This window comes from Cervus canadensis, chromosome 2, assembly GCF_019320065.1.
Source record: "Cervus canadensis isolate Bull #8, Minnesota chromosome 2, ASM1932006v1, whole genome shotgun sequence".
Lineage (NCBI taxonomy): Eukaryota > Metazoa > Chordata > Mammalia > Artiodactyla > Cervidae > Cervus > Cervus canadensis.
In genome coordinates, this window is record NC_057387.1 from 33,638,978 (window position 1) to 33,662,434 (window position 23,457).

Below are 23,457 nucleotides of genomic sequence, written 5' to 3' on the forward strand. Positions count from 1 at the left end.
AGAATGGCTTAAACGTACTCATCAAGGCTATTGCAGAAAATTCAGGGTGCAATTTCCCTAAATTACAAATTTTTTAAAAGAGAAAACTTTCTTTTTAACACTTTCACTTTATTTGAATGTGTGCTCAGCTGTTTCAGTTGTGTCCAACTCTTGCAACCCCATGGGCTGGAGCCCTCCAGGCTCCTCTGTCCATAGGATTAAACTGGCAAGAATACTGGAGTAGGTTGTCATTTTCTTTTCCACTATGTGAGTATTTTTGTTACTCAGTTGCTTAGTTGTGTCCAACCCTTTGCCACCCCATGGACTGCAGCACACCAGGCCTTCCTGTCCCTCACCACCTCCCAAAGTTTTCCCAAGTTCATGTTCACTGCATCAGTGACGCCATACAGCCATCTCATCCTCTGATGCCCTCAATCTTCCCCAGCATCAGAGACTTTTCCAATGTGTTGCCTGTTCGCATCAGATGACCAAAATACTGGAGCTTCAGCTTCAGCATCAATCCTTCCAGTGACTATTCAGGGTTATCTCCCTTAAGATTGACTGGTTTGATCTCCTTGCTGTCCAGGGACTTTCAGGAGTCTTCTCCAGCAGCACAGTTCAAAGGCATCAATTCTTTGGCATTCTGCCTTCTTTACAGTCCAGCTTTCACAACTGTACATGACCACTGGGAAGACCATAGCCTTGACTATATGGACCTTTGTCAGCAGAGTAATGTCTCTGCTTTTCAACACACTGTCTAGGTTTGTCATTGCTTTCCTGCCAAGAAGCAATCGTCTTCTGATTTCAAGGCTGCAGTCACCATCTGCAGTGACTTTGTAGCCTGAGAAGAGGAAATCTGTCACTATTTCCACTTTTCCTCTTCTATTTGCCTTACCAGTAATAGGGCCCAGATGCCATGATCTTAGTTTTTTTAATATTTAGTCTTAAGCTGGCTGTTCCATTCTCCTCCTTCACCCTCATCAAGAGGCTCTTCAGTTCCTCTCCGATTTCTGCCATTAAGAGTGGTGTCATCTGCATAGCTGAGGTTGTTGATGTTTTTCCCATCTATCTTGATCCTTGCTTGTAATTCACCCAGCCTGGCATTTCTCATGATGTACTCAGCGTATAGGTTAAACAAACAGGGTGATAGCAGACAGCTCTGTCATAGTCCTTTCTTGATCTTGAACAGATCAGTTTTATATAGGGTTCTAACTGTTGCTTCTTGACCCACACACAGGTTTCTCAGGAGACAGGTGAGATGGTCTGGTATTCCCATCTCTCCAAGAGCTTTCCACAGTTTGTCATGTTTCACACAGTCAATCATAGGCTAAAGCCTATGAGTGGAACATGACAAACTGTGGAAAGCTCTTATTTGAATGTACTAACATGTAAATAATCAGCTTGGCCTAATAAAAATTGGGGGGGGGTGTAATATATTTATTCATGTTTTTAAAATGTGGAAAAATATGTAACAGAATGTACTTTCTTAACCACTTTTAAGTGTATAGTTCAAATATATTCATACTGTTGTGTACCAAATCTCCAAAACCCCTTTCATTTTATAAAACTGAAATCTATATCCATTACACAAAAACTCCCCAATCCTCCCTCCCCTCAGCCTCTGGCAACCATCATTTTACTTTGTCTCTGTAGATGTGACCACTCTAGGTACCATGTGAGTGGAATCACACAGCAAATGGTAGGTGAATAGATAAATGATGGTATGTCAAGAAAGCAGAATACTATTCACTGGGAAAAAGAAATGAGCTATCAAGTCATGAAGACATGGAAAAATCTTAAATGTGTATTACTAAATGAAAGAAGTCTACTTATTGAATCTGAGTATGGCTACCCACTATATGACTCCAACTATATATCGAGCTGCTGCTGCTGCTTCTACTAAGTTGCTTCAGTCATGTCCAACTCTGTGCGACCCCACCCTCGGCAGCCCACCAGGCTCCTCTGCCCATGGGACTCTGCAGGCAGGAACACTGGACTCGGTTGCCATTTCCTTCTCCAATGCACTCATGCATGCTAAGTCACTTCAGTTGCGTCTGACTCTGTGTGACTCCATGGACAGCAGCCCATCAGGTTCCTTTGTCCACGGGATTCTCCAGGCAAGAACACTGGAGTGGGTTGCCATTTCCTTCTCCAATGCACGCGTGCATGCTAAGTCGCTTCAGTTGTGTCTGACTCTGTGCGACCCCATGGACCTCACCAGGCTCCTCTGTCCACGGGACTCTCCAGGCAGGAACACTGGAGTGGGGTGCCATTTCCTTCTCCCTAATACACCAAGAGTGAGTCCTAATTCAAGCCATAGACTTTGGGTGATGATAATGTGCCAATGCAGGTTCTTCAGTTGGAGCAAATGTACCACTCTGGTGTATGATGTTTACAGCAGGGAAGGCTGTGTGCATGTGTGTATGTGTGTGCAGGTGTGTATGTGTGTGCATGCGTGGAGGCAAGGGATACCCAGGAACTCTGTACTTTTATTCAGTTTTGCTATGAACCTAATACTGCTCTTAACGTTTGCTTTTAAAAGAGGAGGGTGGGTAGAAGTGCCCTCACAGAATTCAGTGAAGGAATCAGAGAAGTGGGAGGTTAAAGTAGAGAAAAAGGTTCTTGGATACCAAGATAGTCAAGTTTTAAGAAATAGCTAATTATCACAGAGTTCAGAATAGAGCACCAAGGCACAAATGAGAAAACAACGACTAGCTATTATACATGGCTGAGAAAACGAGCAAGGATAATTTCCGCTAAGAGCTGGAGTAGAATTCAAAGTGTGGGGTTGAGAGGAGAAGAACACTTAAGAGATGGCAAACGTGGATTATTCTTTCATAAAGTATGGGTCAACTCAAGAGGAAAGGGATATATGTATATTTATGGCTGATTCACACTGTTGTATAGCAGATACCAACACAACATTGTAAAGCAATTATCCTCCAAATAAAAAGAAATTTAAAGTTAAAAAAATAAAATTTGAATCAGGATTGTACAGAAAGGGAGAGAAAAAAGGAAGTTAGATGAAGACAGGATCAAAGGAAAATGACTTGGCATCTAAAAGAAAGAAGTTTGTTCTCTGAAATGAGAGTGAAAAGATCAGTGTGGATAAAGACTAAATTTGTAGCTGGAGGATGTCAGACAGACACAGACAATAAAAGCAAGCAAGGACTCCTAGGTAGTAAAAGGCATGACCTAACATGGCCTCATTCTTGCTCTCCTAGAAGGAGAAGCTGGGGAATGTGTCCTGTATTACCTCGTCCTTGGATACAATCCTAATTTATTTTATACCCACACTGGAAATCTTAAGGCCATTCAGTTCTGTGTATACCGTTCATTCCTGCAATCCACAGGCAAAGACTACAGTGCAAGTACTGGTCGCTTTTTCTCCCTACTTCAGAATGCTCTTTCCTACAGTTCTGTTGCTGTTCTCTTCCCCAACTCATTCTACCACATCACACGAGACCCTGGTTCCAGGGCTACACAAACTCCTACATTCTCTTCACTTAACAGTCCACTGCCTAACTGAACCCTGGCTGTCTCGCGAGCACACTACTTGTGTGGAAGCCCTGGAGGGTAGATATTTATTCTCCACTCCCATCTTCCACAGGAAGCAGTGCGAGCGTTTCCCCAAATCCTTGGTGCCACTTATAGGCTCTAACTCGACTACTTCCAGCATGAGGCACATGACATCTGGCTATGTAACACTCTTATTCTCTGGCTGTTTTAACATTATGCAAATAACCTAACATCCCAGACCCAGAGTCCTTTGCCTTATGCCTATCCTCACACCATTTCAGTAACACCTATACACTGGACCTTGCCCACTCTATAGAATTTCTCCAGAGAAAGATGCACAAACATGCATGTTGCCATCACTAAAATTCATGTTTGAAATTTCAGTTGGACCTTGTCTTTGATCATCTGCCTCTCCCATTCCTTACAGAAGATTTTCTGGTCTTTAATCATCTTCATATCCCTTATCTTTTTGGATTCCTACTGAGAAAGCTAAGGTCATCAGATGAGAATTCTCTTAAACTCCAGCCCTAAGCTAACCTACTAACTTTGCATAAGACACTCCTCTGCTCTTGGTTCCCTGGACCTTACAATATTCAAGCAAGCCCACTCTCTCCTGTTTCTTATGTGGCACTGAAATAACCACTATACTAACAGGGCTTCCAGCACACTCCATGCTGCTGTTACTTGCCACCGTGCTGGTGGCAAGCAGATCCTTCTGCTGCTGCTAAGTCGCTTCAGTCGTGTCCGACTCTGTGCAACCCCACAGACGGCAGCCCACCAGGCTCTGCCGTCCCTGGGATTCTCCAGGCAAGAACACTGGAGTGGGTTGCCATTTCCTTCTCCAATGCATGAAAGTGAAAAGTGAAAGTGAAGTCACTCAGTCGTGTCTGACTCTTCACGACCCCATGGACTGCAGCCCACCAGGCTCCTCTGTCCATGGGATTTTCCAGGCAAGAGTACTCAAGTGGGTTGCCATTGCCTCCTCCGAGTGTTCCTTCCACTATTCTGTTTATTCTCCAGCTAGACTTTTTTCAAAATCTTGCTAAGGAATTATCTTTTATGATACTTCCCCTGACACCCCCACCCAAAACAAACCAGGTGAACACTTTTCCTACCCTTTCTTGTATTTATTTCTACTAAAGAGATGGGAATGAAAAAAATAAATAAATAAAGAGATGGGAATGTGTAAACACACATTTATTTCTACTAAAGAGATGGGAATGTTAAACACACATCTACTTCTGTTTCACTGGCTACGCTAAAGCCTTTGACTGTGTGGATCACGACAAACTGGAAAATTCTTCAAGAGATGGCAATACCAGATCACCTTACCTGCCTCCTGAGAAATCTGTATGCAGATCAAGAAGCAACAGTTAGAACCAGACACAGAACAACAGATTGGTTCAAACTGAGAAAGGAGTACGTCAAGGCTGTATTTTGTTACCCCGTTTATTTAACTTATAAGCAGAGTACATCATGCAAAATGCCTGGCTGGATGAAGCACAAGCTGGATTCAAGGTTGCTAGGAGAAATATCAACAACCTCAGATATGCAGATAATACCTATCTAATGGCAGAAAGAGAAGAGGAACTAAAAAGCTTCTTGATGAGCATGAAAAGAGGAGTGAAAAAGCTGGCTTAAAATTCAACATTCATAAAACGAAAATTATGGCACCCAGTCTCAACATTTCCTGGCAAACAGAAGAGGGAAAAGTGGAAGCAGTGAGAGATTTCATTTTTGGGGGGTTCCAAAATCACTGCGGATGGTGACTGTAGTCATGAAATTAAGACACTTGCTCCTTGGAAGAAAAACTGACAAACCTAGACAGCACATTAAAAAACAGAGACATTACTTTGCCAACAAAGGTCTAGTCAAAGCAACGGTTTCTCCAGTAGTCATGTACGGATGTGAGAGTCAGATCATAAAGAAGGCTGAGTGCTAAAGAACTGAGGCTTTTGAATTGTGGTGCTGGATAAGACTCTTGAGAGTCCCCTGAACAGCAAGGAGATCCAACCAGTCAATCCTTAAGGAAATCAACCCTGAATATTCACTGGAAGGATTGATGCTGAAGTTGAAGCTCCAGTACTTTGGCCACCTGATGTGAAGAGCTGACTCACTGGAAAAGACCCTGATGCTGGGAAAGATTAAGGTCAGGAGGAGAAGGGGTGACAGAAGATGAGAGGGTTGGATGGCATCACTGACTTAATGGACATGAGTTTGAGCAAACTCCAGGAGACAGTGAAGGGCAGGGAAGGCTGGTGTGCTGCAGTCCATGGAGTCGCAAAGAGTTGAACACAACTTAGCAACTGAACAACAACTGAATATTTTACACTGCATGGAACTCTTTATAGGTAATTAAAAGAATGAATTTGGGTGAAATGAATGGTAGAAACAAGAACTACAGGAATTGAGTAAGTCAGTTCAGTCACTCAGTGGTGTCTGACTCTTTGAAACCCCATGAACTGCAGCATGCCAGGCCTCCCTGTCCATCACCAACTCCCGGAGTCCACCCAAACCCATGTCCATCGAGTCGATGATGCCATCTAACCATCTCATCCTGTCATCCCCTTCTCCTCCTGCCCTCAGTCTTTCCCAGCATCAGGGTCTTTTCAAATGAGTCAGCTCTTCGCATCAGGTGGCCAAAGTACTGGAGTTTCAGTTTCAACATCAGACCCTCCAATGAACACCCAGGACTGATCTCCTTTAGGATGGACCGGTTGGATCTCCCTGCAGTCCAAGGGACTCTCCAGAGTCTTCTCCAACACCACAGTTCAAAAGCATCAATTCTTTGGCACTTAGCCTTCTTTATAGTCCAACTCTCACATCCATACATGACCACTGTAAAAACCATAGCCTTGACTAGATGGATCTTTGTTGGCAAAGTAATGTCTCTGCTTTTTAATATGTTGTCTAGGTTGGTCATAACTTTCCTTCCAAGGAGTAAGCATCTTTTAATTTCATGGCTGCAATCACCATATGCAGTGACTCTGGAGCCCAGAAAAATAAAGTCAGCCACTGTTTCCACTGTTTCCCCATCTATCTGCCATGTAAGAGGTGAAATCATATTGGGGATGGTGAGAAAAGATTTCATTTATTCAACAAATAATAAATATTTATTAAGAACACAGTATGTGAAATAAGTGTTGGAGAAAAGCGGTGGGTGGACAGTAGTATGGGACAGATGTGAGCATAAAGCCGATGAGACATTTGATCTAGATCTTGAAGAATGCCTGGAATTTCAATCAACTAAAAGAATGGTAAAGAAGAGGTGAAAATAGGAAAGAGGATCAAGGAGACAGAAACACACACACATTTGGCACACACAGGAAGAGAAATTTATTAGGAAATAAAATACTTAACCACATTGGGTTAGCCAAAAAGTTCCTTTGGGTTCTTCCATGAGATCATACAGGACCCTGAACAAACTTTTTGGGGTCCTGTATGATAGAAATCCTGGAGTTAGAGCTGTAAGAATAATCTAGGGTCACCCATCCTTCCAATGAAGGATAACACTCCTGACAAATGGCCAAGGTGGGCTATTCACTGACTACTGTATTCCTTTAAATGTTGGAGATTATTTTTTCTGTTATTATATTGAATAGAAACATGCTGTCTTTAACATTTCCCCACTGGTCCTTGGTTCTCTTCTCTGATCTACCCAGCCTAAGTCTGTTCTCTCTTTATGGGATAGTCTTTCAGATATTTTTCATTTAACTGATGTATGACCTTGAACAAATTAGGTTGCTTTCCTGCAGATTAACTTTCTCTTCTCTAAATGAGGAGAATGGCACAGGCTAACTGTCCCCTGATAATTGTCTTCCCCTTCTCTCTATCGTAACTGAATCTTCTGCAGGGGAAATGGACACCCAGCAGAGATGACATTTCTCTACCTTCGTGGGGCTGGATGTATTCTCCTGCTTAAGTTCTGGTCAATGAGCTATGAGCAAAAAAGACCTCCCCTTCCCCTTTCCTCCTTCCCGGTGGCTGGAATTCGGATGTAGGGTGAGCCAACTTAGTCCCTGTGGAAGAGAACAATACCCTGGACCTGAAAGAGCAACAAGATAAAGAGTCAGGGCCCCTGATAACTTGACAGATCAGAGACAACACATCAGCGTGAACTTCATATGTGAAAAAATTTCTCTACAGTTTAAGCCATTTGTTATTTTTCAAATATATGTGTTACAAAACTTGATATATATCCTAATCCAGTAGGAGGCAAAAGGGATTTTACCTCTACAACAGGGATTTTGTAATAAATAAAATTAGGAATGTAAAATATATAAATATACATGCTCATTTCTTAGTATTTGAACACCATCATTTTCTCCTGAAACTCGCTCTCAGAATCTTAATAGTTCCCTGGAACTCTACTTGATAATATCCCTCAAAGGCTGACACCCCAAAGTGAATATTAATTCTTATAAGTTGTGTATAGAGAACAGCATCTATTTCCCCATCAGTTCAGTCAGTTCAGTCGCTCAGTTGTGTCCGACTCTTTGCAACTCCACGAACCGCAGCATGCCAGGCCTCCCTGTCCATCATCAACTCCTGGAGTTTACCCAAACTCATGTCCATTGAGTCAATGATACCATTTAACCATCTCATCCTCTGTCATCCCCTTCTTCTGCCCTCAATCTTTCCCAACATCAGGGTCTTTTCAAATGAGTTTTCGCATGAGGCCTTTCAAATAAGGCCACTCTTCGCATTAGGTGGCCAAAATACTGGAGTTTCAGCTTCAACATCAGTCATTCCAATGAACACCCAGGACTGATCTCCTTTAGGATGGACTGGTTGGATCTCCCTGCAGTCCAAGGGACTCTCAAGAGTCTTCTCCAACACCACAGTTCAAAAGCATCAATTCTTCAGCACTCAGCTTTCCTTATAGTCCAACTCTCACATCCATACATGACCACTGGAAAAACCACAGCCTTGACTAGACAGACCTTTGTTGGCAAAGTAATGTCTCTGCTTTTTAATATGCTGTCTAGGTTGGTCATAACTTTCCTTCCAAGGAGTAAGCGTCTTTTAATTTCAGGGCTGCAATCACCATCTGCAGTGATTTCCCCCATGACTTCCTTATATATATATAATTTGGGAATCTCAGAGTATTTGTCATTCTTAGCAAAGCTACAATTGATTTTTTCTCCAAATATCTGCATTCTTTCAATAAACATTTATAAACTGCCTAGTGTGCAAGACTCAGTGATACAATAGTGAATATTAACTTCCTAGTGTAAAATGGCATTAATAACAATTTTACAACTATCCACTAATGAAACAATTTTGAGGACTTATAGCTGCAAAGTCACACCTTGAAAAAACAAACCAGTATGTGCCTGAGTACTACGTTTCTCATCTTCCACATACAAATAACCTCGGGAAATCTAAACAGGCCAGGTCTACAGATTTGTTTAGAGGTGTGGCACGCTGGAACCAGTTTTCTGAGACCAGCATTCAGAAAACATATTATATATATTATTACTGGTTTGTTAAAACATAAGATGTTTAACACATAACATAAAAATTGAGAGACAGCAGAGTTCTGTGACTAACAGCATACCCTGAAGCCAGACTGACTCCCTGCTTGGCCACGTACTAGCTGTGTTCATCTTCAGCACCTCTTTGGCTTATGTTTCCTTAGGAATAAAATGAGAGTAACAGCAGCAGTAATAGTGATAACGTAATAATAGTACTATCCTCCTAGGATTCTTCTGAGGATGTGAAGGCTTAGAGAAGTTCTTGTGTGTGTGTGTTAGTCATTCAGTTGTGTCCAACTCTTTGTAACCCCATGGACTGTAGCTCACCAGGCTCCTCTGTCCATGGAATTCTAGTCTAGGCAAGAATACTGGAGTGCGTTGCCATTCGCTTCTCCAGTGGATCTTCCCAACCCAGGGATTGAACCTGCGTCTCCTGCATTGCAGGCAGATTCTTTTACCGTCTGAGCCACCAGAGAAGCCCAGAAAAGTTAGAGCAAGTTAGTAATACATTGATATATAAATCAAAAGACTTAAAAGTGCCCTGTGACTCAATAATTTCATCTCTAAGTGTTAATCTTTAAAAAATAACAATGTGTGCAAAATTTGACTTTAAAGATGCTCAATTTAGTGTGTTTATAAAAATGCTAATAAAAAAAAAAAGCAAAGAAGAAAGACTTTCAAAAAGGGCTTTGTTCAGCAAACTAACTGCACACATTTACACAATGGAATGGTATACATCTATTAAAAATAAATTATGGGAAGAATTATTAAATGAAAAGAATGTAAGAATGGTATGACTGTACTTTGGCTTTAAAAATAAAGTATGTGATAAGTGTGTGGAGGGTGTGTGTGTGTATATGTGTGTGTGTATCAATAAAGACTCCTAGGTTATACATCAAAATACTAATAATAGTGATTATCTCTAGTTGGTTCACTTATTTTTCTCTTCTATTTTCTAAGTTTTCCACATGAGTATGTATTATTTTTGCAATAAGGGAAAAGTTTACTAAAAAGAAGTACACAATGTGCAGAGAATTAAAATCTTGAAAACATGAAAATATACTCTGGCCAAACAGAAAAAAACCCCTTCAGTTTGTTTACAAAGTAAAAGATCCGATACAGATATGCTCATTAGCTTCCCAGACACTCCCTGGATTCACGTGGTTTTCTGCCACAAGTTCATGTGAAACTTAGAAAAATATTTAGCTATGAGCACACACACACACACACACACACACACACACACACGCACAAAAGAAAAAAATAAAGCAAACTTAGAAATCCTAAAAAATACAGGAAAATTTTCCTATTATATTCTTTATTAAAGCAGACCAGAAATTAAATCTGTTCTGATAGTCTCAGTAAACCTCAAAAGTGATCTGAATGCTTTTACAAAGTTAAGAGTGTTCTGAAAAGATTTTAATGTAATATTCTCGTTTTGAAAGATCTTCAAAAATATTTTATTAGGCAATAATTTGGTTTCAGTTTATTAGATCACTATAATCATACAATTTATTTTTATAGTATATAAATAGCTGATCATTTTAATAACATTTATTACAAATAAATACCTTTTAATCTTTATATTTTTTCCTAACCTCTTCACTGGATGAGGATGTTGCTCAGTTGCTAAGTCATGTCCAACTTTTTAATGACCCCATGGACTGTAGCCCGCAAGATTCCTCTGTCCATGGGAATTCCCAGGCAAGAAGACTGGAGAGGTTACCATTTCCTTCTTCTAGGGATCTTCTCAATCCAGGGATTGAACCTGGGTCTCCTGTGTCTCCTGCATTGGCAAGTGGGTTCTTTACCACTGAGCCACCTAGGAAGCCCCTTCACTGGATACACCTTCTTTAAGAAGCTGGATCCTTTTAAGAATAATTTTCAATAACAATCTTTTTTTTTTATTGGAGGATAATTGCTTTACAATGTTGTGTTGGTTTCTGCCGTATAACAACGGGGAATCAGTCATAATTTCCCTCCCTGTTGAGCTTCCCTCCCTGCTCCCACTCCACAGAGCACAATAATAATCTTTAAAAGGGCAAAATCATGTAAGGAAATTCTAGATGAAAAATTTAGTAAGCAGGCTTACCAGAACCTAAGAAATCCACACTAAAAATGTCTCCAACTGCTTATCAGGCTATCACTCAATGTAGTATGTTAAACATACAACTGACCTCTTCGACCCTCCCTAACAATATATATATATATTCCCCTCAACAAAACGAAACAAAGATTTTTCTTGACTTCTTTACTCTGTCTTGTCATCAAGTCATTTGCCATAGCATTATCGTTTCATCAGTGACCTATTAATACATGAGAAGCCTCCATGTTCATTTTCTTAATCACTTTGCCTGGGTTATTTTAATAGACTTGTAATTTGTCTCCTCATTTCTAATCTATTCCTATCTGAATACAAAGAACATCAGCCCAACAGCCAGCTTAAAAGCAGTTTAATCACATTACGACTTACTGTAAGAATCTTAGATCGACTTTTATCCTATGAGCAGTGCAAAGTAAATTCTTTATAATGGCACTCAAAGTCACTATATTCTGCCAGAAGTTTAATGTGAACTCTTGGAGCAATCAGGCTGATTTATCACCAACTCCTACTGCCAACTTGCTCCATCAGTCCTCCCCACCCACATTTCCTCAACACAAATTCATCCTCCCAGCATGCACAACTGAAAAGCTGATGTGGTTTTCATAAACTTTACAGCTGTAAATAAACTCTTTACCTTCAGAATTTCAACAACATTCACATACTGTCTGACTCATTGATTAGGCACTATATCATACTGTCTCCTGTTAAGCAATTATACATGTATGATCTAATTTCCTTAAGTAGAGGTAACTGCCTTATGGGCCTTTATATTTGTTGTATTTTTTATAGCCCCTGACAGACAGCTAGAAACTTGTTAAAAGCAAAATTAGTATTTGGTAAATAATGAATGATCTACAGCTTTAATTTTTGCAGAAAACCAAGTATATTTATAATTTGCTGTGTCCCTCCAAAGCTTTTCTTTAACAAAATGAATTATTAGTTTATGTAGGTTCATGCATCCAATCAGGAGGTCCCCACAACCATCTCCAGGCTCAGTGATCCATTAGGAGGATTCACAGGACTCAGCAGGTAGTCATACTCATGTCTAAGATGAACTATAGCAAAAGGATACAAATAGAATCAGTAAAGGAGAAAAGTGCATGGAACAAAGCCCTGAGCAGCCAAGTGCAAGCTTCCAAGAGCTCTCTCCCAGTGGAGTGACCAAGGACCAACTTCTCAGGTATCAAACTGGGACAACACATGTGTATACCAAGGAAGCTCATTAGAGATGCAGTACCTAAGGATCCTCCCCACCCCCCTCCCCTGAGCTGGTCATGTGGGCACCCTCTGCCCAGCACAGGCCAAAATCCCAGACTCCCAGAAAGTACTCAGCACCAATCACACTGTAGTTCAGGCACAATGAGCCACTCTAAAGTTTTATGTCAGTGTAGGCAACTACTGATCATTGAGTTTCCCAGATGCCAACAAAAACACTATAAGCAGGTCTTTCTATGGAAAGCAGTCTTGGGTCTGCTAAGTTAACCCTTTTTCTACGTAGTCCAGTGAATATTTTTATGGCAGAAATGTTAGATGTTAACTATATTTGATTTTTGCCAAAGCTCAGGTAATTTTTTAAACAATTAAAATCTAGCATTTATTTAGAGATACACTGCCTAGACTGGTATCCACAAATAAAAAGTTACACAATTTTTAAATAATTCACATCCTTTAAGTATTCCTGGTTTTCTTTCTTTTTTCTTCTAAAATGAGGTTATCTTTTTCAAGTCAACATTTTCATAGTTGTCAGAAGAAAAGTATAACATGTAATGAAAACAAACCCTCTTAGATAAGCTCCTTGTCTTCTCTTTAAATGTCAGTTGGGTGCCAGAGCATTGTGGTAGCTGTTTTAGGTGCATCATCTTACTAAATCCTCACAACACCCACATAAGCCAGCAATGGTTTCTATTTTATAGATGTGCCATGGTGGAGCTAGGATTTAGGTTCAGATCCGCCTCATTCCATACTCTTGGTCTTAGATTTATATCAACTACCTCTACCTAATCAGGAACAGCCTCCTTATTATAAATTGCTTCCCTTCAAACTACATGGGTGTTGTCTGGTTGGTTATACACAGCATTATTTTTAATTTAACTGACTCCGATTACAGTCACATTTTAGCTGGAAAAGAAAGGCGTAAATTTCATACAGGATACTCTACTTTTTCTTTTTCGATCTTGCTAATTCCAAATCAAATTACACCCCTTGCTTGTTAACTACAATGGGAAACTCCCTATTCAGCACAGCACACAACTTTCTACTTTATCTGACATTAATCTGCTTGAAATTAGACAGACCTGAATTCCAATTTTGGCATTTCACTTACCAGATGTGGGGACCTCGGGAAAGTTATCTCAGGTCATTCATCTACAAAATGGGGATTCCTACCTCACAAACTTGCAGTAAGAGAAGATAATATATTTAAAAGGTTTGCGTGCGTGCTTGCTCTATCACTTCAGTTGTGTCAGATTCTTTGTGACCCTATGGACTGGAGCCCACCAGGCTCCTCTGGGTTCCCCGTGCAAGGCTACTGCAGTGGACTGCCATGCCCTCTTCCAGGGGATCTTCCCAACCCAGGTATAGAACCTGCTTCTCTTATGTCTCCTGCACTGGCAGGCAGGTTCTTTACCACTCACACCACTTGGGAAGCCCACTTAAAGGGTTTAGGCTATTCATATTTGTCAAATAAACAACTGCCTAAACACCTGGATAACTGATTCATAACTGATAGGAATCAAGCCAATGAGGGAGAAAGCAGGGAGTAGAGAAGTACCCTGACCACCAGGTGTCATCACTGGCCCAGGAGAGCTGGTCTAACTGCCAGAAGCCAGGGGTGGGACTGTCACAGGACAGGGTAAGACTGTCACTTGCACCTACAGAAACATTCAAAAATTGGCTTTGGCTTTCACCCTTAAGAGCTGGTACAATGTTTATTCCATCATTCTCAGTAAAACCGTTCTCTTACCAGTGTGTTAAAAATGACTGCAGTGGATGTATCATCATATTAGTTTAATTAATTAAAAAAAAAAAAACACCTGGGACTTCCCCGGTGGCTCAGACAGTAAGGAATCTGCCTGAAGACCTGGGCTTGATCCCTGGGTCTGGAAGATCCCCTGGAGAAGGAAATGGCAATCCACTTCAGTATTCTTGCCTGGAGAATTCCAAGGACAGAAGAGCCTGGCGAGCTACAGTCCATGGGGTCAACATGGGGTCAACAAAGAGTTGGACACAACTGAGTGACTAACACACACACACACTTAAAAAAAACTCCTCAGCTGATCTTTAAAGAAAAAAAAATTCTGAGAATCATTATTGCTTCATAACTCTTTTGCTTTAGTCAACAAGACATTTTCTGGCTTCCACAGGCTTCAATATTGCCACCTTGGACAATTTTCTCATCCCAACTCCACAACCCATGGACATTATTTCTTTTACATAATTAATAGAGATGACAAAAGGCAAACAGAGTATGTTTTAGGATAAACTCCATGTACAGCACTAATGGCAAAATAAGCATTAACTAAAAGCCTTATTCCTTAAAAGTTCATTTTTTAAAATTCCACAAATTTTCTCTTTTCCTAAGGAACACTTACCCTACGGGAGATCTGTCAACCTACAAATAGTCTGACATGACTCAAGGAACACTTACCACTCCTGACTTCATTCTGTAATCTGCCAACAACGCTCCCTGAGAGGCCCAGGGGTGCATTTCAAAATGAGAGCAATAAAACGAAAACACACACACACAAAAACCCAAAGTGAGAACAGCTTCTGGTTCTAAGTCCTCCACACTGAGAGAGACAGGTCACTTCAAGACCGGTCATTGAGTGAGTGTTAGGGCGTAACTGGACACGCAGCTCTGAGATGAGACCCAGACTTGTCCTGTCTCCAGGGAACACTTGACTCAAGTCTGACCAGGCCTGGGCATCCCGGGCGCCCGAGCCCTCCAGCAACCGACAGGCAAAAAGAGAAAGGCTAAATGCACAGGCAGATTCTGTTTAGAGCGGGCGCTCCTGGAACTCGAGCGGTTTGGGTTATTTTTGTTCTAACAGCAGCTCAAGTTCCACTCTGCATCTCACATACATGGAAAGGTCTGAAGAGAAACCAGAAGCATCCTCTCCCTTCTGACCATCGTTCCCATTCCTGGAGAACTGAGGAGGGAAGAACAGATACCAGGAACCATCTGGAATCATAAGCGCAGGTGGCTACCCCAGCCGAAAACCTATTTGCGAAGCACTTTATGCAGATCGATACACTCAGACTGGTCCCTAGAGAAAGAAAAGCTCACGAGGCTGGCCGCCCTCCTAGAGTAAAGGGGCTGCATCAAGAGATGTTGCCCATCCAGCTGCTCCGGAGCAGCGGGCGGCGCGGCGGGCGCGTTACCTGGGGGACTCGGCGGTGAAGCTGCCGCCGTCCAGCAGCCGCATCTTGCAGAAGAGGACCCCGTTGACGAAGGGCACTGAGGAGAGCTCCTCGAGCTCGAAGTCCACCTTAAACTTAAACTTCTTCTTCTTCATCATCATGAGAGCCAGACGCCGGCGAGCGGGGTGCGGGGGCGGCCCCAAGGGGCGCGCGGGCCGGCGCCGCCGCTTCAACTCGGCCGAGCCCCGGGCCCTCCCAGCCCCATGGCCCGCGCCGCGAGCTGCGCGCGGGGGCGCGGCCGGGGGGCGCCGAGGTCCGGCCGCCGCCGCCTCCTCTTGCGGCAACTCGGGCCCGAGCGCGGCGGCGGCCGCAGCGCGGACCCCGCCCGCCCGCGGGGAGTGGTCGTGCTGCAGCTCGCCTGAGCGCGGGGAGCCCTGTCCGTGTGCAGCTTGCCGCCGCCGCCGCCCGTCTGGGAGGAGGAGAGGCGAAGCTGGGAGAGCCGCCGCTGCCGCCGCCTCCTCAGCGCCACGGGGCCAGAGGCGCCCCCAGCGGCCGCGGCCGGCAGCGCACCGCCGGGCGGAAGTGGGGAGGGCGGGCGAGGAAATTCGGGGCGGGCGGGCGCTTCGCCGGGAAACTGACCCGCGACGGCAGTTAGGGTGTCACGCCTCTCTGGGGTTAAAAGAAAACAAATCCTACCAAAAAGGAACTTCCTTCTACAGCTTCCTCTCGGCCTTTCTTTACTTATTTTGCTCCGCCTCCTTTCTCCTCCTCCCCCTTCAGCGATATTTTTTCCCCTTGGGTTTGAGAGTCATGGGTTAATAGAGTGAATCAGAATCTCCACGACGTTCTTTTCGTCAATTTGAAATCCTAAAACTAAAATTCACGAGCCTCCTCATATAAAATGAGGAAGGAAAAGAAAGGATTAAAATGTGCTGAGGACTCAGGCCCTGACTGCTACAGACGTTTTCTCTTGTTTATTCTTTAATTCCTGTCATCCAGGATAAAAGCGTACAGAAAAGATTAAAATAATACCTTTCTTTCTAAAATTTAGTCTGTCCAAACCGAGACTGTAAAGCCTAAAAATAGTGTCCACAGATGCATAGCAACTACCTGCCCTCTATAGGCATGTGTATGTTGTTGCAATGTGTCTTCCCTGCTTACTTACATAATATTCCCGTTTTCAGTCTAAATTATAACCCTCGCAGTAATCTTTCTGAAAGGCTGCAACTGAAAAAATCCTCGTTTCCAGTTCTCTCATTTATCCATGCATTCATTCACATAAAAATATTTTTAATCACCTAAAATGTTGGTCACTATCAAGACCCAATGATTTATTTTTAAAAAAATAACAACAAAACAAAAAACCACATAAAAACCCTGACCTCAACGGTTTTATGAGTTAGTGAGATGTATATACATGTATATATATACACACACACACATATATATAAATCGGTCGTTAAAAAAGAAAACCCACCACGTGTGTTTGTTTAGCATGAGGACTCAGTTTGTCTCCAAATCAGAAGGGAAAGCAATTAAAGTAATTGATATTAACCAGTGTTCCGAATTTCAAAGAAGGAACAGAATTTGGTACAAAGTGGGCTGTGGGAATAGGGTGTGTTCCGGGCAGAGGAAATGAAGGTAAAAACCCAGGGGCAGAGTTTAGGAGTCTGGGGTTGGGAGTTGGTAGTGAATATAGCTGGCTGGCCATCAGGACAAGGAAAGGCAGTGGGAAGAGTTAAAGGGAACTTTGCGGTTTGTAACTTGGAAAACGAGATGGAAGCAGGAGAGGGCAGATTGGGAATGGAAGAGATAATGAGTCTTTAAGCTGTGAGACATCAGGGAGAGAAGGGCAGCCTTAGCTCACGGGAAAGGTTAAAGCTGAAACCATGTATTTGGGAATTAGAATATGCCTTGATGGCTGAAGCCCCAAGAATGGATTAAAAATGAGTTACTCTGAAGAATATTTAATGGGTAGATGGAGGAACAGGAGCTTGTGAAGGCACCTGAGAACAAACAAAGAGGCGGTCAAGGAAGATAAATGGCCTGGAAGCCAAAGAAGAGTTTTAATTATTTAACATTCATATTTATTAAGACCTACTGTGTGCCAGGCACTGTGCTGGGGACTAGAGATACAAATGAAGAAGGCACAGAGGGGCTTATAATACAGATGGGCACGCAGATCAATTAGAGAGAGGGAGAGGGAGGTAGGTCTACCATCTATGGAGAGCGGAGGAGGGGAGTCTGCATTGCTGCAGAGCAATCCTGGGGGATTTGGACTGAAAAGAAGCTATTAAACTGCAGCTCTAGGAAGTTATTGGTAATCTAGGCAAGTGAAGCCTCCATAAAAGGTGATGGCAAAATAAGATTAAAATGGTCTAATAAGCAGATAGGGTAGGGAGTTCCTGGAGAAAGAGAACCAGGCATTGTTTTCTGGACATAAGAGAAACCTCTTTTTTGGCCTAAGTCATTTTGGGATCTAAGCCTGGTGACTATACTTGCCCTTGAACAGATGTCAGTAATTAATGATCTTAAGGGAAGTGAGGGAATGCAAAAACAAAGGGAAAGCAATCAAGAAACAACAGTTTAGCAATAAAAGAGTCCTGGTTCCTCCTCAAGGGATATATGTTACAATCTAATACACATTTTTGAGTTGAGCAGGATATAAGCCACCCCCCCTTCCCACCACCCCCACCCCTACCTCCCCACACCCAGGTGGAGGACAATAACTACATGCTGGGACCCCAGACTGCTCAGAACCTAATGAATGATGACATAGACTTTTTCTGACTTCAACCAGCTAAAGCCTGGACTCTGATCACCTTTGGCCCAAATCTACACTAAATTCTCCTCTGCTCAAGCCCCTTCATGAATAGGCATATACCTTTAGCTTAAAACTTCTTCAAATTTGCAGCTGGGGAGACACTGCTTCAGGAAAGATCCCCAGTGTTTTCCTTACTTGTTGCAAGTAATAAATCCTTCCCTCTCTTTGTGTCTTTTGGCTTGACACCTCCAAGAAGCAAACCCAGTTTTAGGGTAGCAGTCTGGGAAGTGAATGGTAGTTAGTCATGAGGAAAGTGTGACAATTTTTTTTCCTGACTTTTGCCAGTGAACGAAAAGAGAGAAAACAGTAGTAGCTAGGAGAGGAAGATTCAAACTTTTTCAATGACATTCTGGAACTATCCAACATTTGTCAAGTGCTTAGTATGTGCCAAGCACCTTTGTAAGTCCTAGCTATCTAAGATGCGGTTTCTATTCCAAATCTTAGAGTCTCTTGGAGGACATAGGTAAGTAAGCAGGCTGTTGCAGTACGATGTAATATTGAATCTGTCTTCCTGTGACAGTAGGTATGAATGGAGTCTTCTGTGGGAATGTTGTTGTTCAGTTGTCAAGTTGTGTCTGACTGTGGGAATACCGTACATCTAACGAGGATAAGTAGGGTTGTGGAAAACTTTCTAGGGTAAGTGACATTCGAGCTTCTGTCAGAATGGTGAGAGTGGGGGTGGAGAGCAGTTTCCAGGAAGAAGGTCCTGCATGTGCAAAGGCTTGGGGGAAGAGAGACCGTGTTGCAGGAGGAACTGAAAGAAGTTCAGTCTGGCTGCAACTTAGAGTGGGGTGTGGTGACAGGGATATAATACGGAGCCACTGAAGTTTTAAAACGGGAATGATATACTAGAATTTGAAGTATATAAAGATCTCTCGCTTCACTAAAACTGAAGGAAGGAAGAGAGTCTAGTATTCTTATTTAGACTTCATTATTAAACACTGTGCGTGAGTCAGGGTCCAGACAAGAAATAGACATCATACTTAAAGTGTTTAAATAAGGAAATTTTAATGAAAGGATTCTTTACAGAACTGCAGACTAAGGAAAGCACAGACTGGTGGGGTGTTGAAAGGAGGGGGGTTAAATATCCTGACCTCTTTCATCTCCTGCTTTCTGATCTCCTGCTGCTTACTTCCCATGATCCAAAACCAATCGAAGTGAGAGGGCAAAGAAACCTGGAAGATGCAGTTGGTAGAAGATGGCCTCCTGAGGCACAGAGGAAGGCACCAAAGGGTGGAGAGTGATGGAGTTTAGGGGATAGAAAGCTATCAGTGCACATCTGGTTCAGCCAGGGTTCACTGTAGAAACCTGAAACAAACAGCTATCAGTCAAGCAGTTCAGAGTCCTTGGAAGGGCTGGTGGAGTAGACGTTAACAGACTATTGAATTCATTTGTGGCAAACATCAGATGCCACTATTATCCAGTCCTTTTTTACTTCTTGGGCACATGGGAGTTTACATTTATCAATCCCCTTGCAGTTCAGTAGGGCCATGTGACTAGCTCTAGCCAGTAAGATATGAGAAGTAATACATCATTTCCAGAATGAGACAGTGACAAGCTTTTGAGCAATTCTCTAGCCTTTCTCTGCCCTGCTTCAATTTTCATGGAGGAAACCGTGTGCTCAGATGTAGTAGCCACAATATTGAAGCAGCCCAGATCACTGAGTAAGCACCTGGAGAACAGCTGCCCACATTTGCAATAAATTTTTGTCCCTCGGTTTTATTGAGATACAGTCAATATGTAACATTGTATTAGTTCAGGATGTACAACATAATGATTTGATAGAGGTATATATTGTGAAATGATTACCATCATAAGTTTAGTTAACATCAATCACCTCATATAGTTACAATTTTTTTGTGTTTTTAATGAGAACTTATAAGATCTACTTAGCAACTTTCAAATACACAATACATTATTATTAACTATAGTCATGATATTGCACACTACATCCCCAGAACTTATTTATAAGTGGAAGTTTGTACATTCTGACCCTCTTTATCCATTTTTCCCAGCCCTCCAAACCTTTCCTCTGTCAACTACCAATCTGTTCTCTGTATCTATGAATTTGGTTTTTTTAGAGTTCCACATATAAGTCTTTCACTATTTGAGTTATTCACTTATGATGAATAAGTGAATTCATACCTCGATGTTCATCCATGTTGTTTCAAAAGGCAAAGTGTCCTTCTTTTATACATTGCTACAATGCCCATAGTTCTAGAAGAGGTTGGAAAATGAAATGTTTGTAGGTTATGTTTGAACCAGTTGGGCAGAGCTCAGTGTAAAGAATCTGCCTGCTATGCAGGAGCCACAGGAGATGCGGGTTCAATCCCTGGATTGGGGAGATCCTCTGGAGAAGGAAATGGCAACCCACTCCAGTATTCTTGCCTGGAAAATTCCATGGATAGAGAAGCCTGGCGGGTTATAGTCCATGGGGTCACAAAGAGTCGGACATGCCTGAAGGACTTAGCACACACGGGCAGAGGTTATGTTTACTGGCTGCATTTAGCAAGATATTAAAAGTGAGACACGCTCATGCAATAATAAACAGGTTTGCAAGCATAACTGAAGAGGAATATAGAGAGTACAGCCATTTGGAGACTCAAGGGATTGGAAGAGTCTACTACTCTGTACTTCAAAGAATAGGAAATAAGATTAAAAAAAGCTTTTGCGCAGCAAGGGCCCATTAAGACTCAGCCATGCAGCAAAGATTAGATTTAGGGTGTGGCCTCCACATTTAGGTCTGATGGTCTCTCATGTTGAGAGGATGAGAAGCATGGGGTGAAAAAGCAAGGAAATCAATTAGGATAACAAATTATCTCTAGGAAAGAACTTTAGTGTTAGTGGCATTATGAAACTGACTGGATGCAAACAGATCAGAAAGTCTTTCCATTTTTGAGGAATTGTATTGCTAAAGAAATCATGAGCCTGTATTAAAAGCTGTAATTTCCACAAGGAAGCCATAATTCTGGACACCCACTTCACATGTGGCTTTAGAAGAAAAACTTCAGAGGGCAGAGTCGGTGACCAAAGAGGACAATGCACAAGGGGAAGTGGGCTCCTTGCAGAAAAGACTAATATGGTCCAACCTAGGAGCTCTACCCACTGCCAGTTCAGGGCCATCACAAAGCCTCCATGCAGAATTTCATCTTTGCAATGGGCCAGTGCCTCCCCTTCTCCCTTTTTCCACCTGGAAGTATTTATTGCAATACATTTGTTCCATCATTATATACGGGGTGTGACTAGTGAAGATATCTTATTCCATAGGTCACAGTGAGTTTCTCATCACTATTGACATGTTGGACCAGACAGTTCTAGGGTGGGTATGGTGCTGTCCTGTGTATTGTACAATTTTAGTAGCATCCCTGGCCTTTATCCACAACATGCCAGTAGCATATTCCTCCTTCCCAGTTGTGATGATCAAAAATTTCTCTAGAACTTGCCTATTGTTTCCTGGGGAACAAAATCACCCATGGGTGAGAATCACTAGGCCACAAAATGATGTGAAGTTACATCCAGACCTGATGGAGAAGCCTGTGTGGTTACCTGGAGATCCTGTACTTTGAACTGGATGAAGTAACCAGGTGAGATTTGAAATTATCTCTCTTGGAGATTATCTATTTGGGGAAAAAGGATGAAATGGATATCTTATGACCAAGTGGTGAGGCTATGGCCTAGAGTGCTAGGTCATCACCAAACCTGTTTTCTCTTCTTCCTGAGTATTTTCCAGTCTCCTTTGCAACTAGACGCTGCTGCAGACTGACTCCCAGCCAATGAAATAAGTGCATATTCCAGACCTGGTCCATACAAATCTCCTGAATGTGATTCTTTCACTCTTAACCCATCTAATGGCTGGATGTTGATTTAAGCTAGCCTTGGAAGCCAAGTGTTGAAAATGAGAAAGCCTCTGTCAGCCTGTGCATTTCTACTAGCAGCTTACAGCAGAGTCCCTCACTCACTCTCCCAAATCCACTGACCAGGATATTGGTTTGTGAAGTGTGAGAATTTAACATCTAATTTGTGTGTGTGTGTGTGTGTGTGATTTTTAAAAACTGTGATAAAATACATATAACATTTACCATCTTAATCATTTTTAAGTATACAGTCCAGTGATATGAAGTACGTTCACACTGTTGTACAACCACCATTCATCTACAGAACTTTTCTGTCATCCCAAACTGGAACTCTGTACCCATTAAACAATATCTCCCCGTGTTCCTGTGCCCCAGCCCCTGGCCACCATCATTCTACTTCCTGTATCTATGGATTTGACTCTTCTAGGTACCTCATGTGAATGGACTCTTATGGTATTTGTCCTTGGGTGAGTGGCTTGTTTCACTACATTTAATTTCTAAAACCACTGAAATTTGGGGTACATTTGTTGTACCAGCCAGTATTATATTTTCTGTGTCTGGAACAGAGTAGATCCTCAAATAAATGTTTGCTGAATGAATACTCAACTATTGTCATTAATTTGAGATATTTGTTTAGCATATTATGATGCATTTAATTTGTAAATTATGTTGTTTTATAGTTATATAAAGTTACAAGGTCTAATTTTATGTTTAAAATACATTTATAAAATCTTTTAATTATAGTAATTTAGATTACCATTGAGAGTTCATGAGATCTTTTTTCTATATTATCCATTTCAGGGAAGCACTCCTATACTGGGTTGTTTGCAAAAGCATATATTCTAAGAATGGTAAATCAAATACTTGTCTTAATTTTCCGTTGTCTAAAACAAACTATGCTAGCATTATTGAGGAGTGATCATAGGACAGTATGACACAGGAGTTTGGATAACAACTTTCCCAGCCAAGCAAAATGGTTTTAATTTCACTTCAAAGGAAATATGACAATAAAAACACATCCTCCTTTTTTGGTTCTGTGGTTAAATAAGGTCATTATTGATATCTAAGTACTGACATTTGACTGTCTTGACTACTTGACTTGTCTGCCTGATGAAAGGATAAAAGCTTTCAATGAAAGAATCAGATTACTTTCTGAAGTGCCTCCATTAATTCTAGAACTTGATCTCATCAGTAGTTCTTTTTACCTTTTTTCGAGTTTCTATGGAAAGACAGCAAATTGCCTTTGTGGTTCTTTTAAAAACAAGCGCTAGATTGTACACTTTTCTATCAGAAACTACAATGTTTGTTCAGCAGCTCCTTGCCAGTCAGAATATAACTAGA

At 41.8% G+C, this 23,457-nt stretch overlaps 1 protein-coding gene across 1 annotated transcript in view; it reads right to left on the reverse strand.

Annotated features, from left to right (window-relative positions):
* FAM102B (family with sequence similarity 102 member B) overlaps positions 1 to 15,900 on the reverse strand; it is a 77,906-nt gene extending 62,006 nt beyond the window's left edge. Inside the window, exon 1 of the mRNA XM_043460476.1 lies at positions 15,460 to 15,900. Coding sequence (XP_043316411.1) covers positions 15,460 to 15,599 — 140 coding nt within the window. The 5' untranslated portion in view covers positions 15,600 to 15,900. The remainder of the gene's footprint in view (positions 1 to 15,459) is intronic.
* Between the last annotated feature and the right edge of the window lie 7,557 nt (positions 15,901 to 23,457).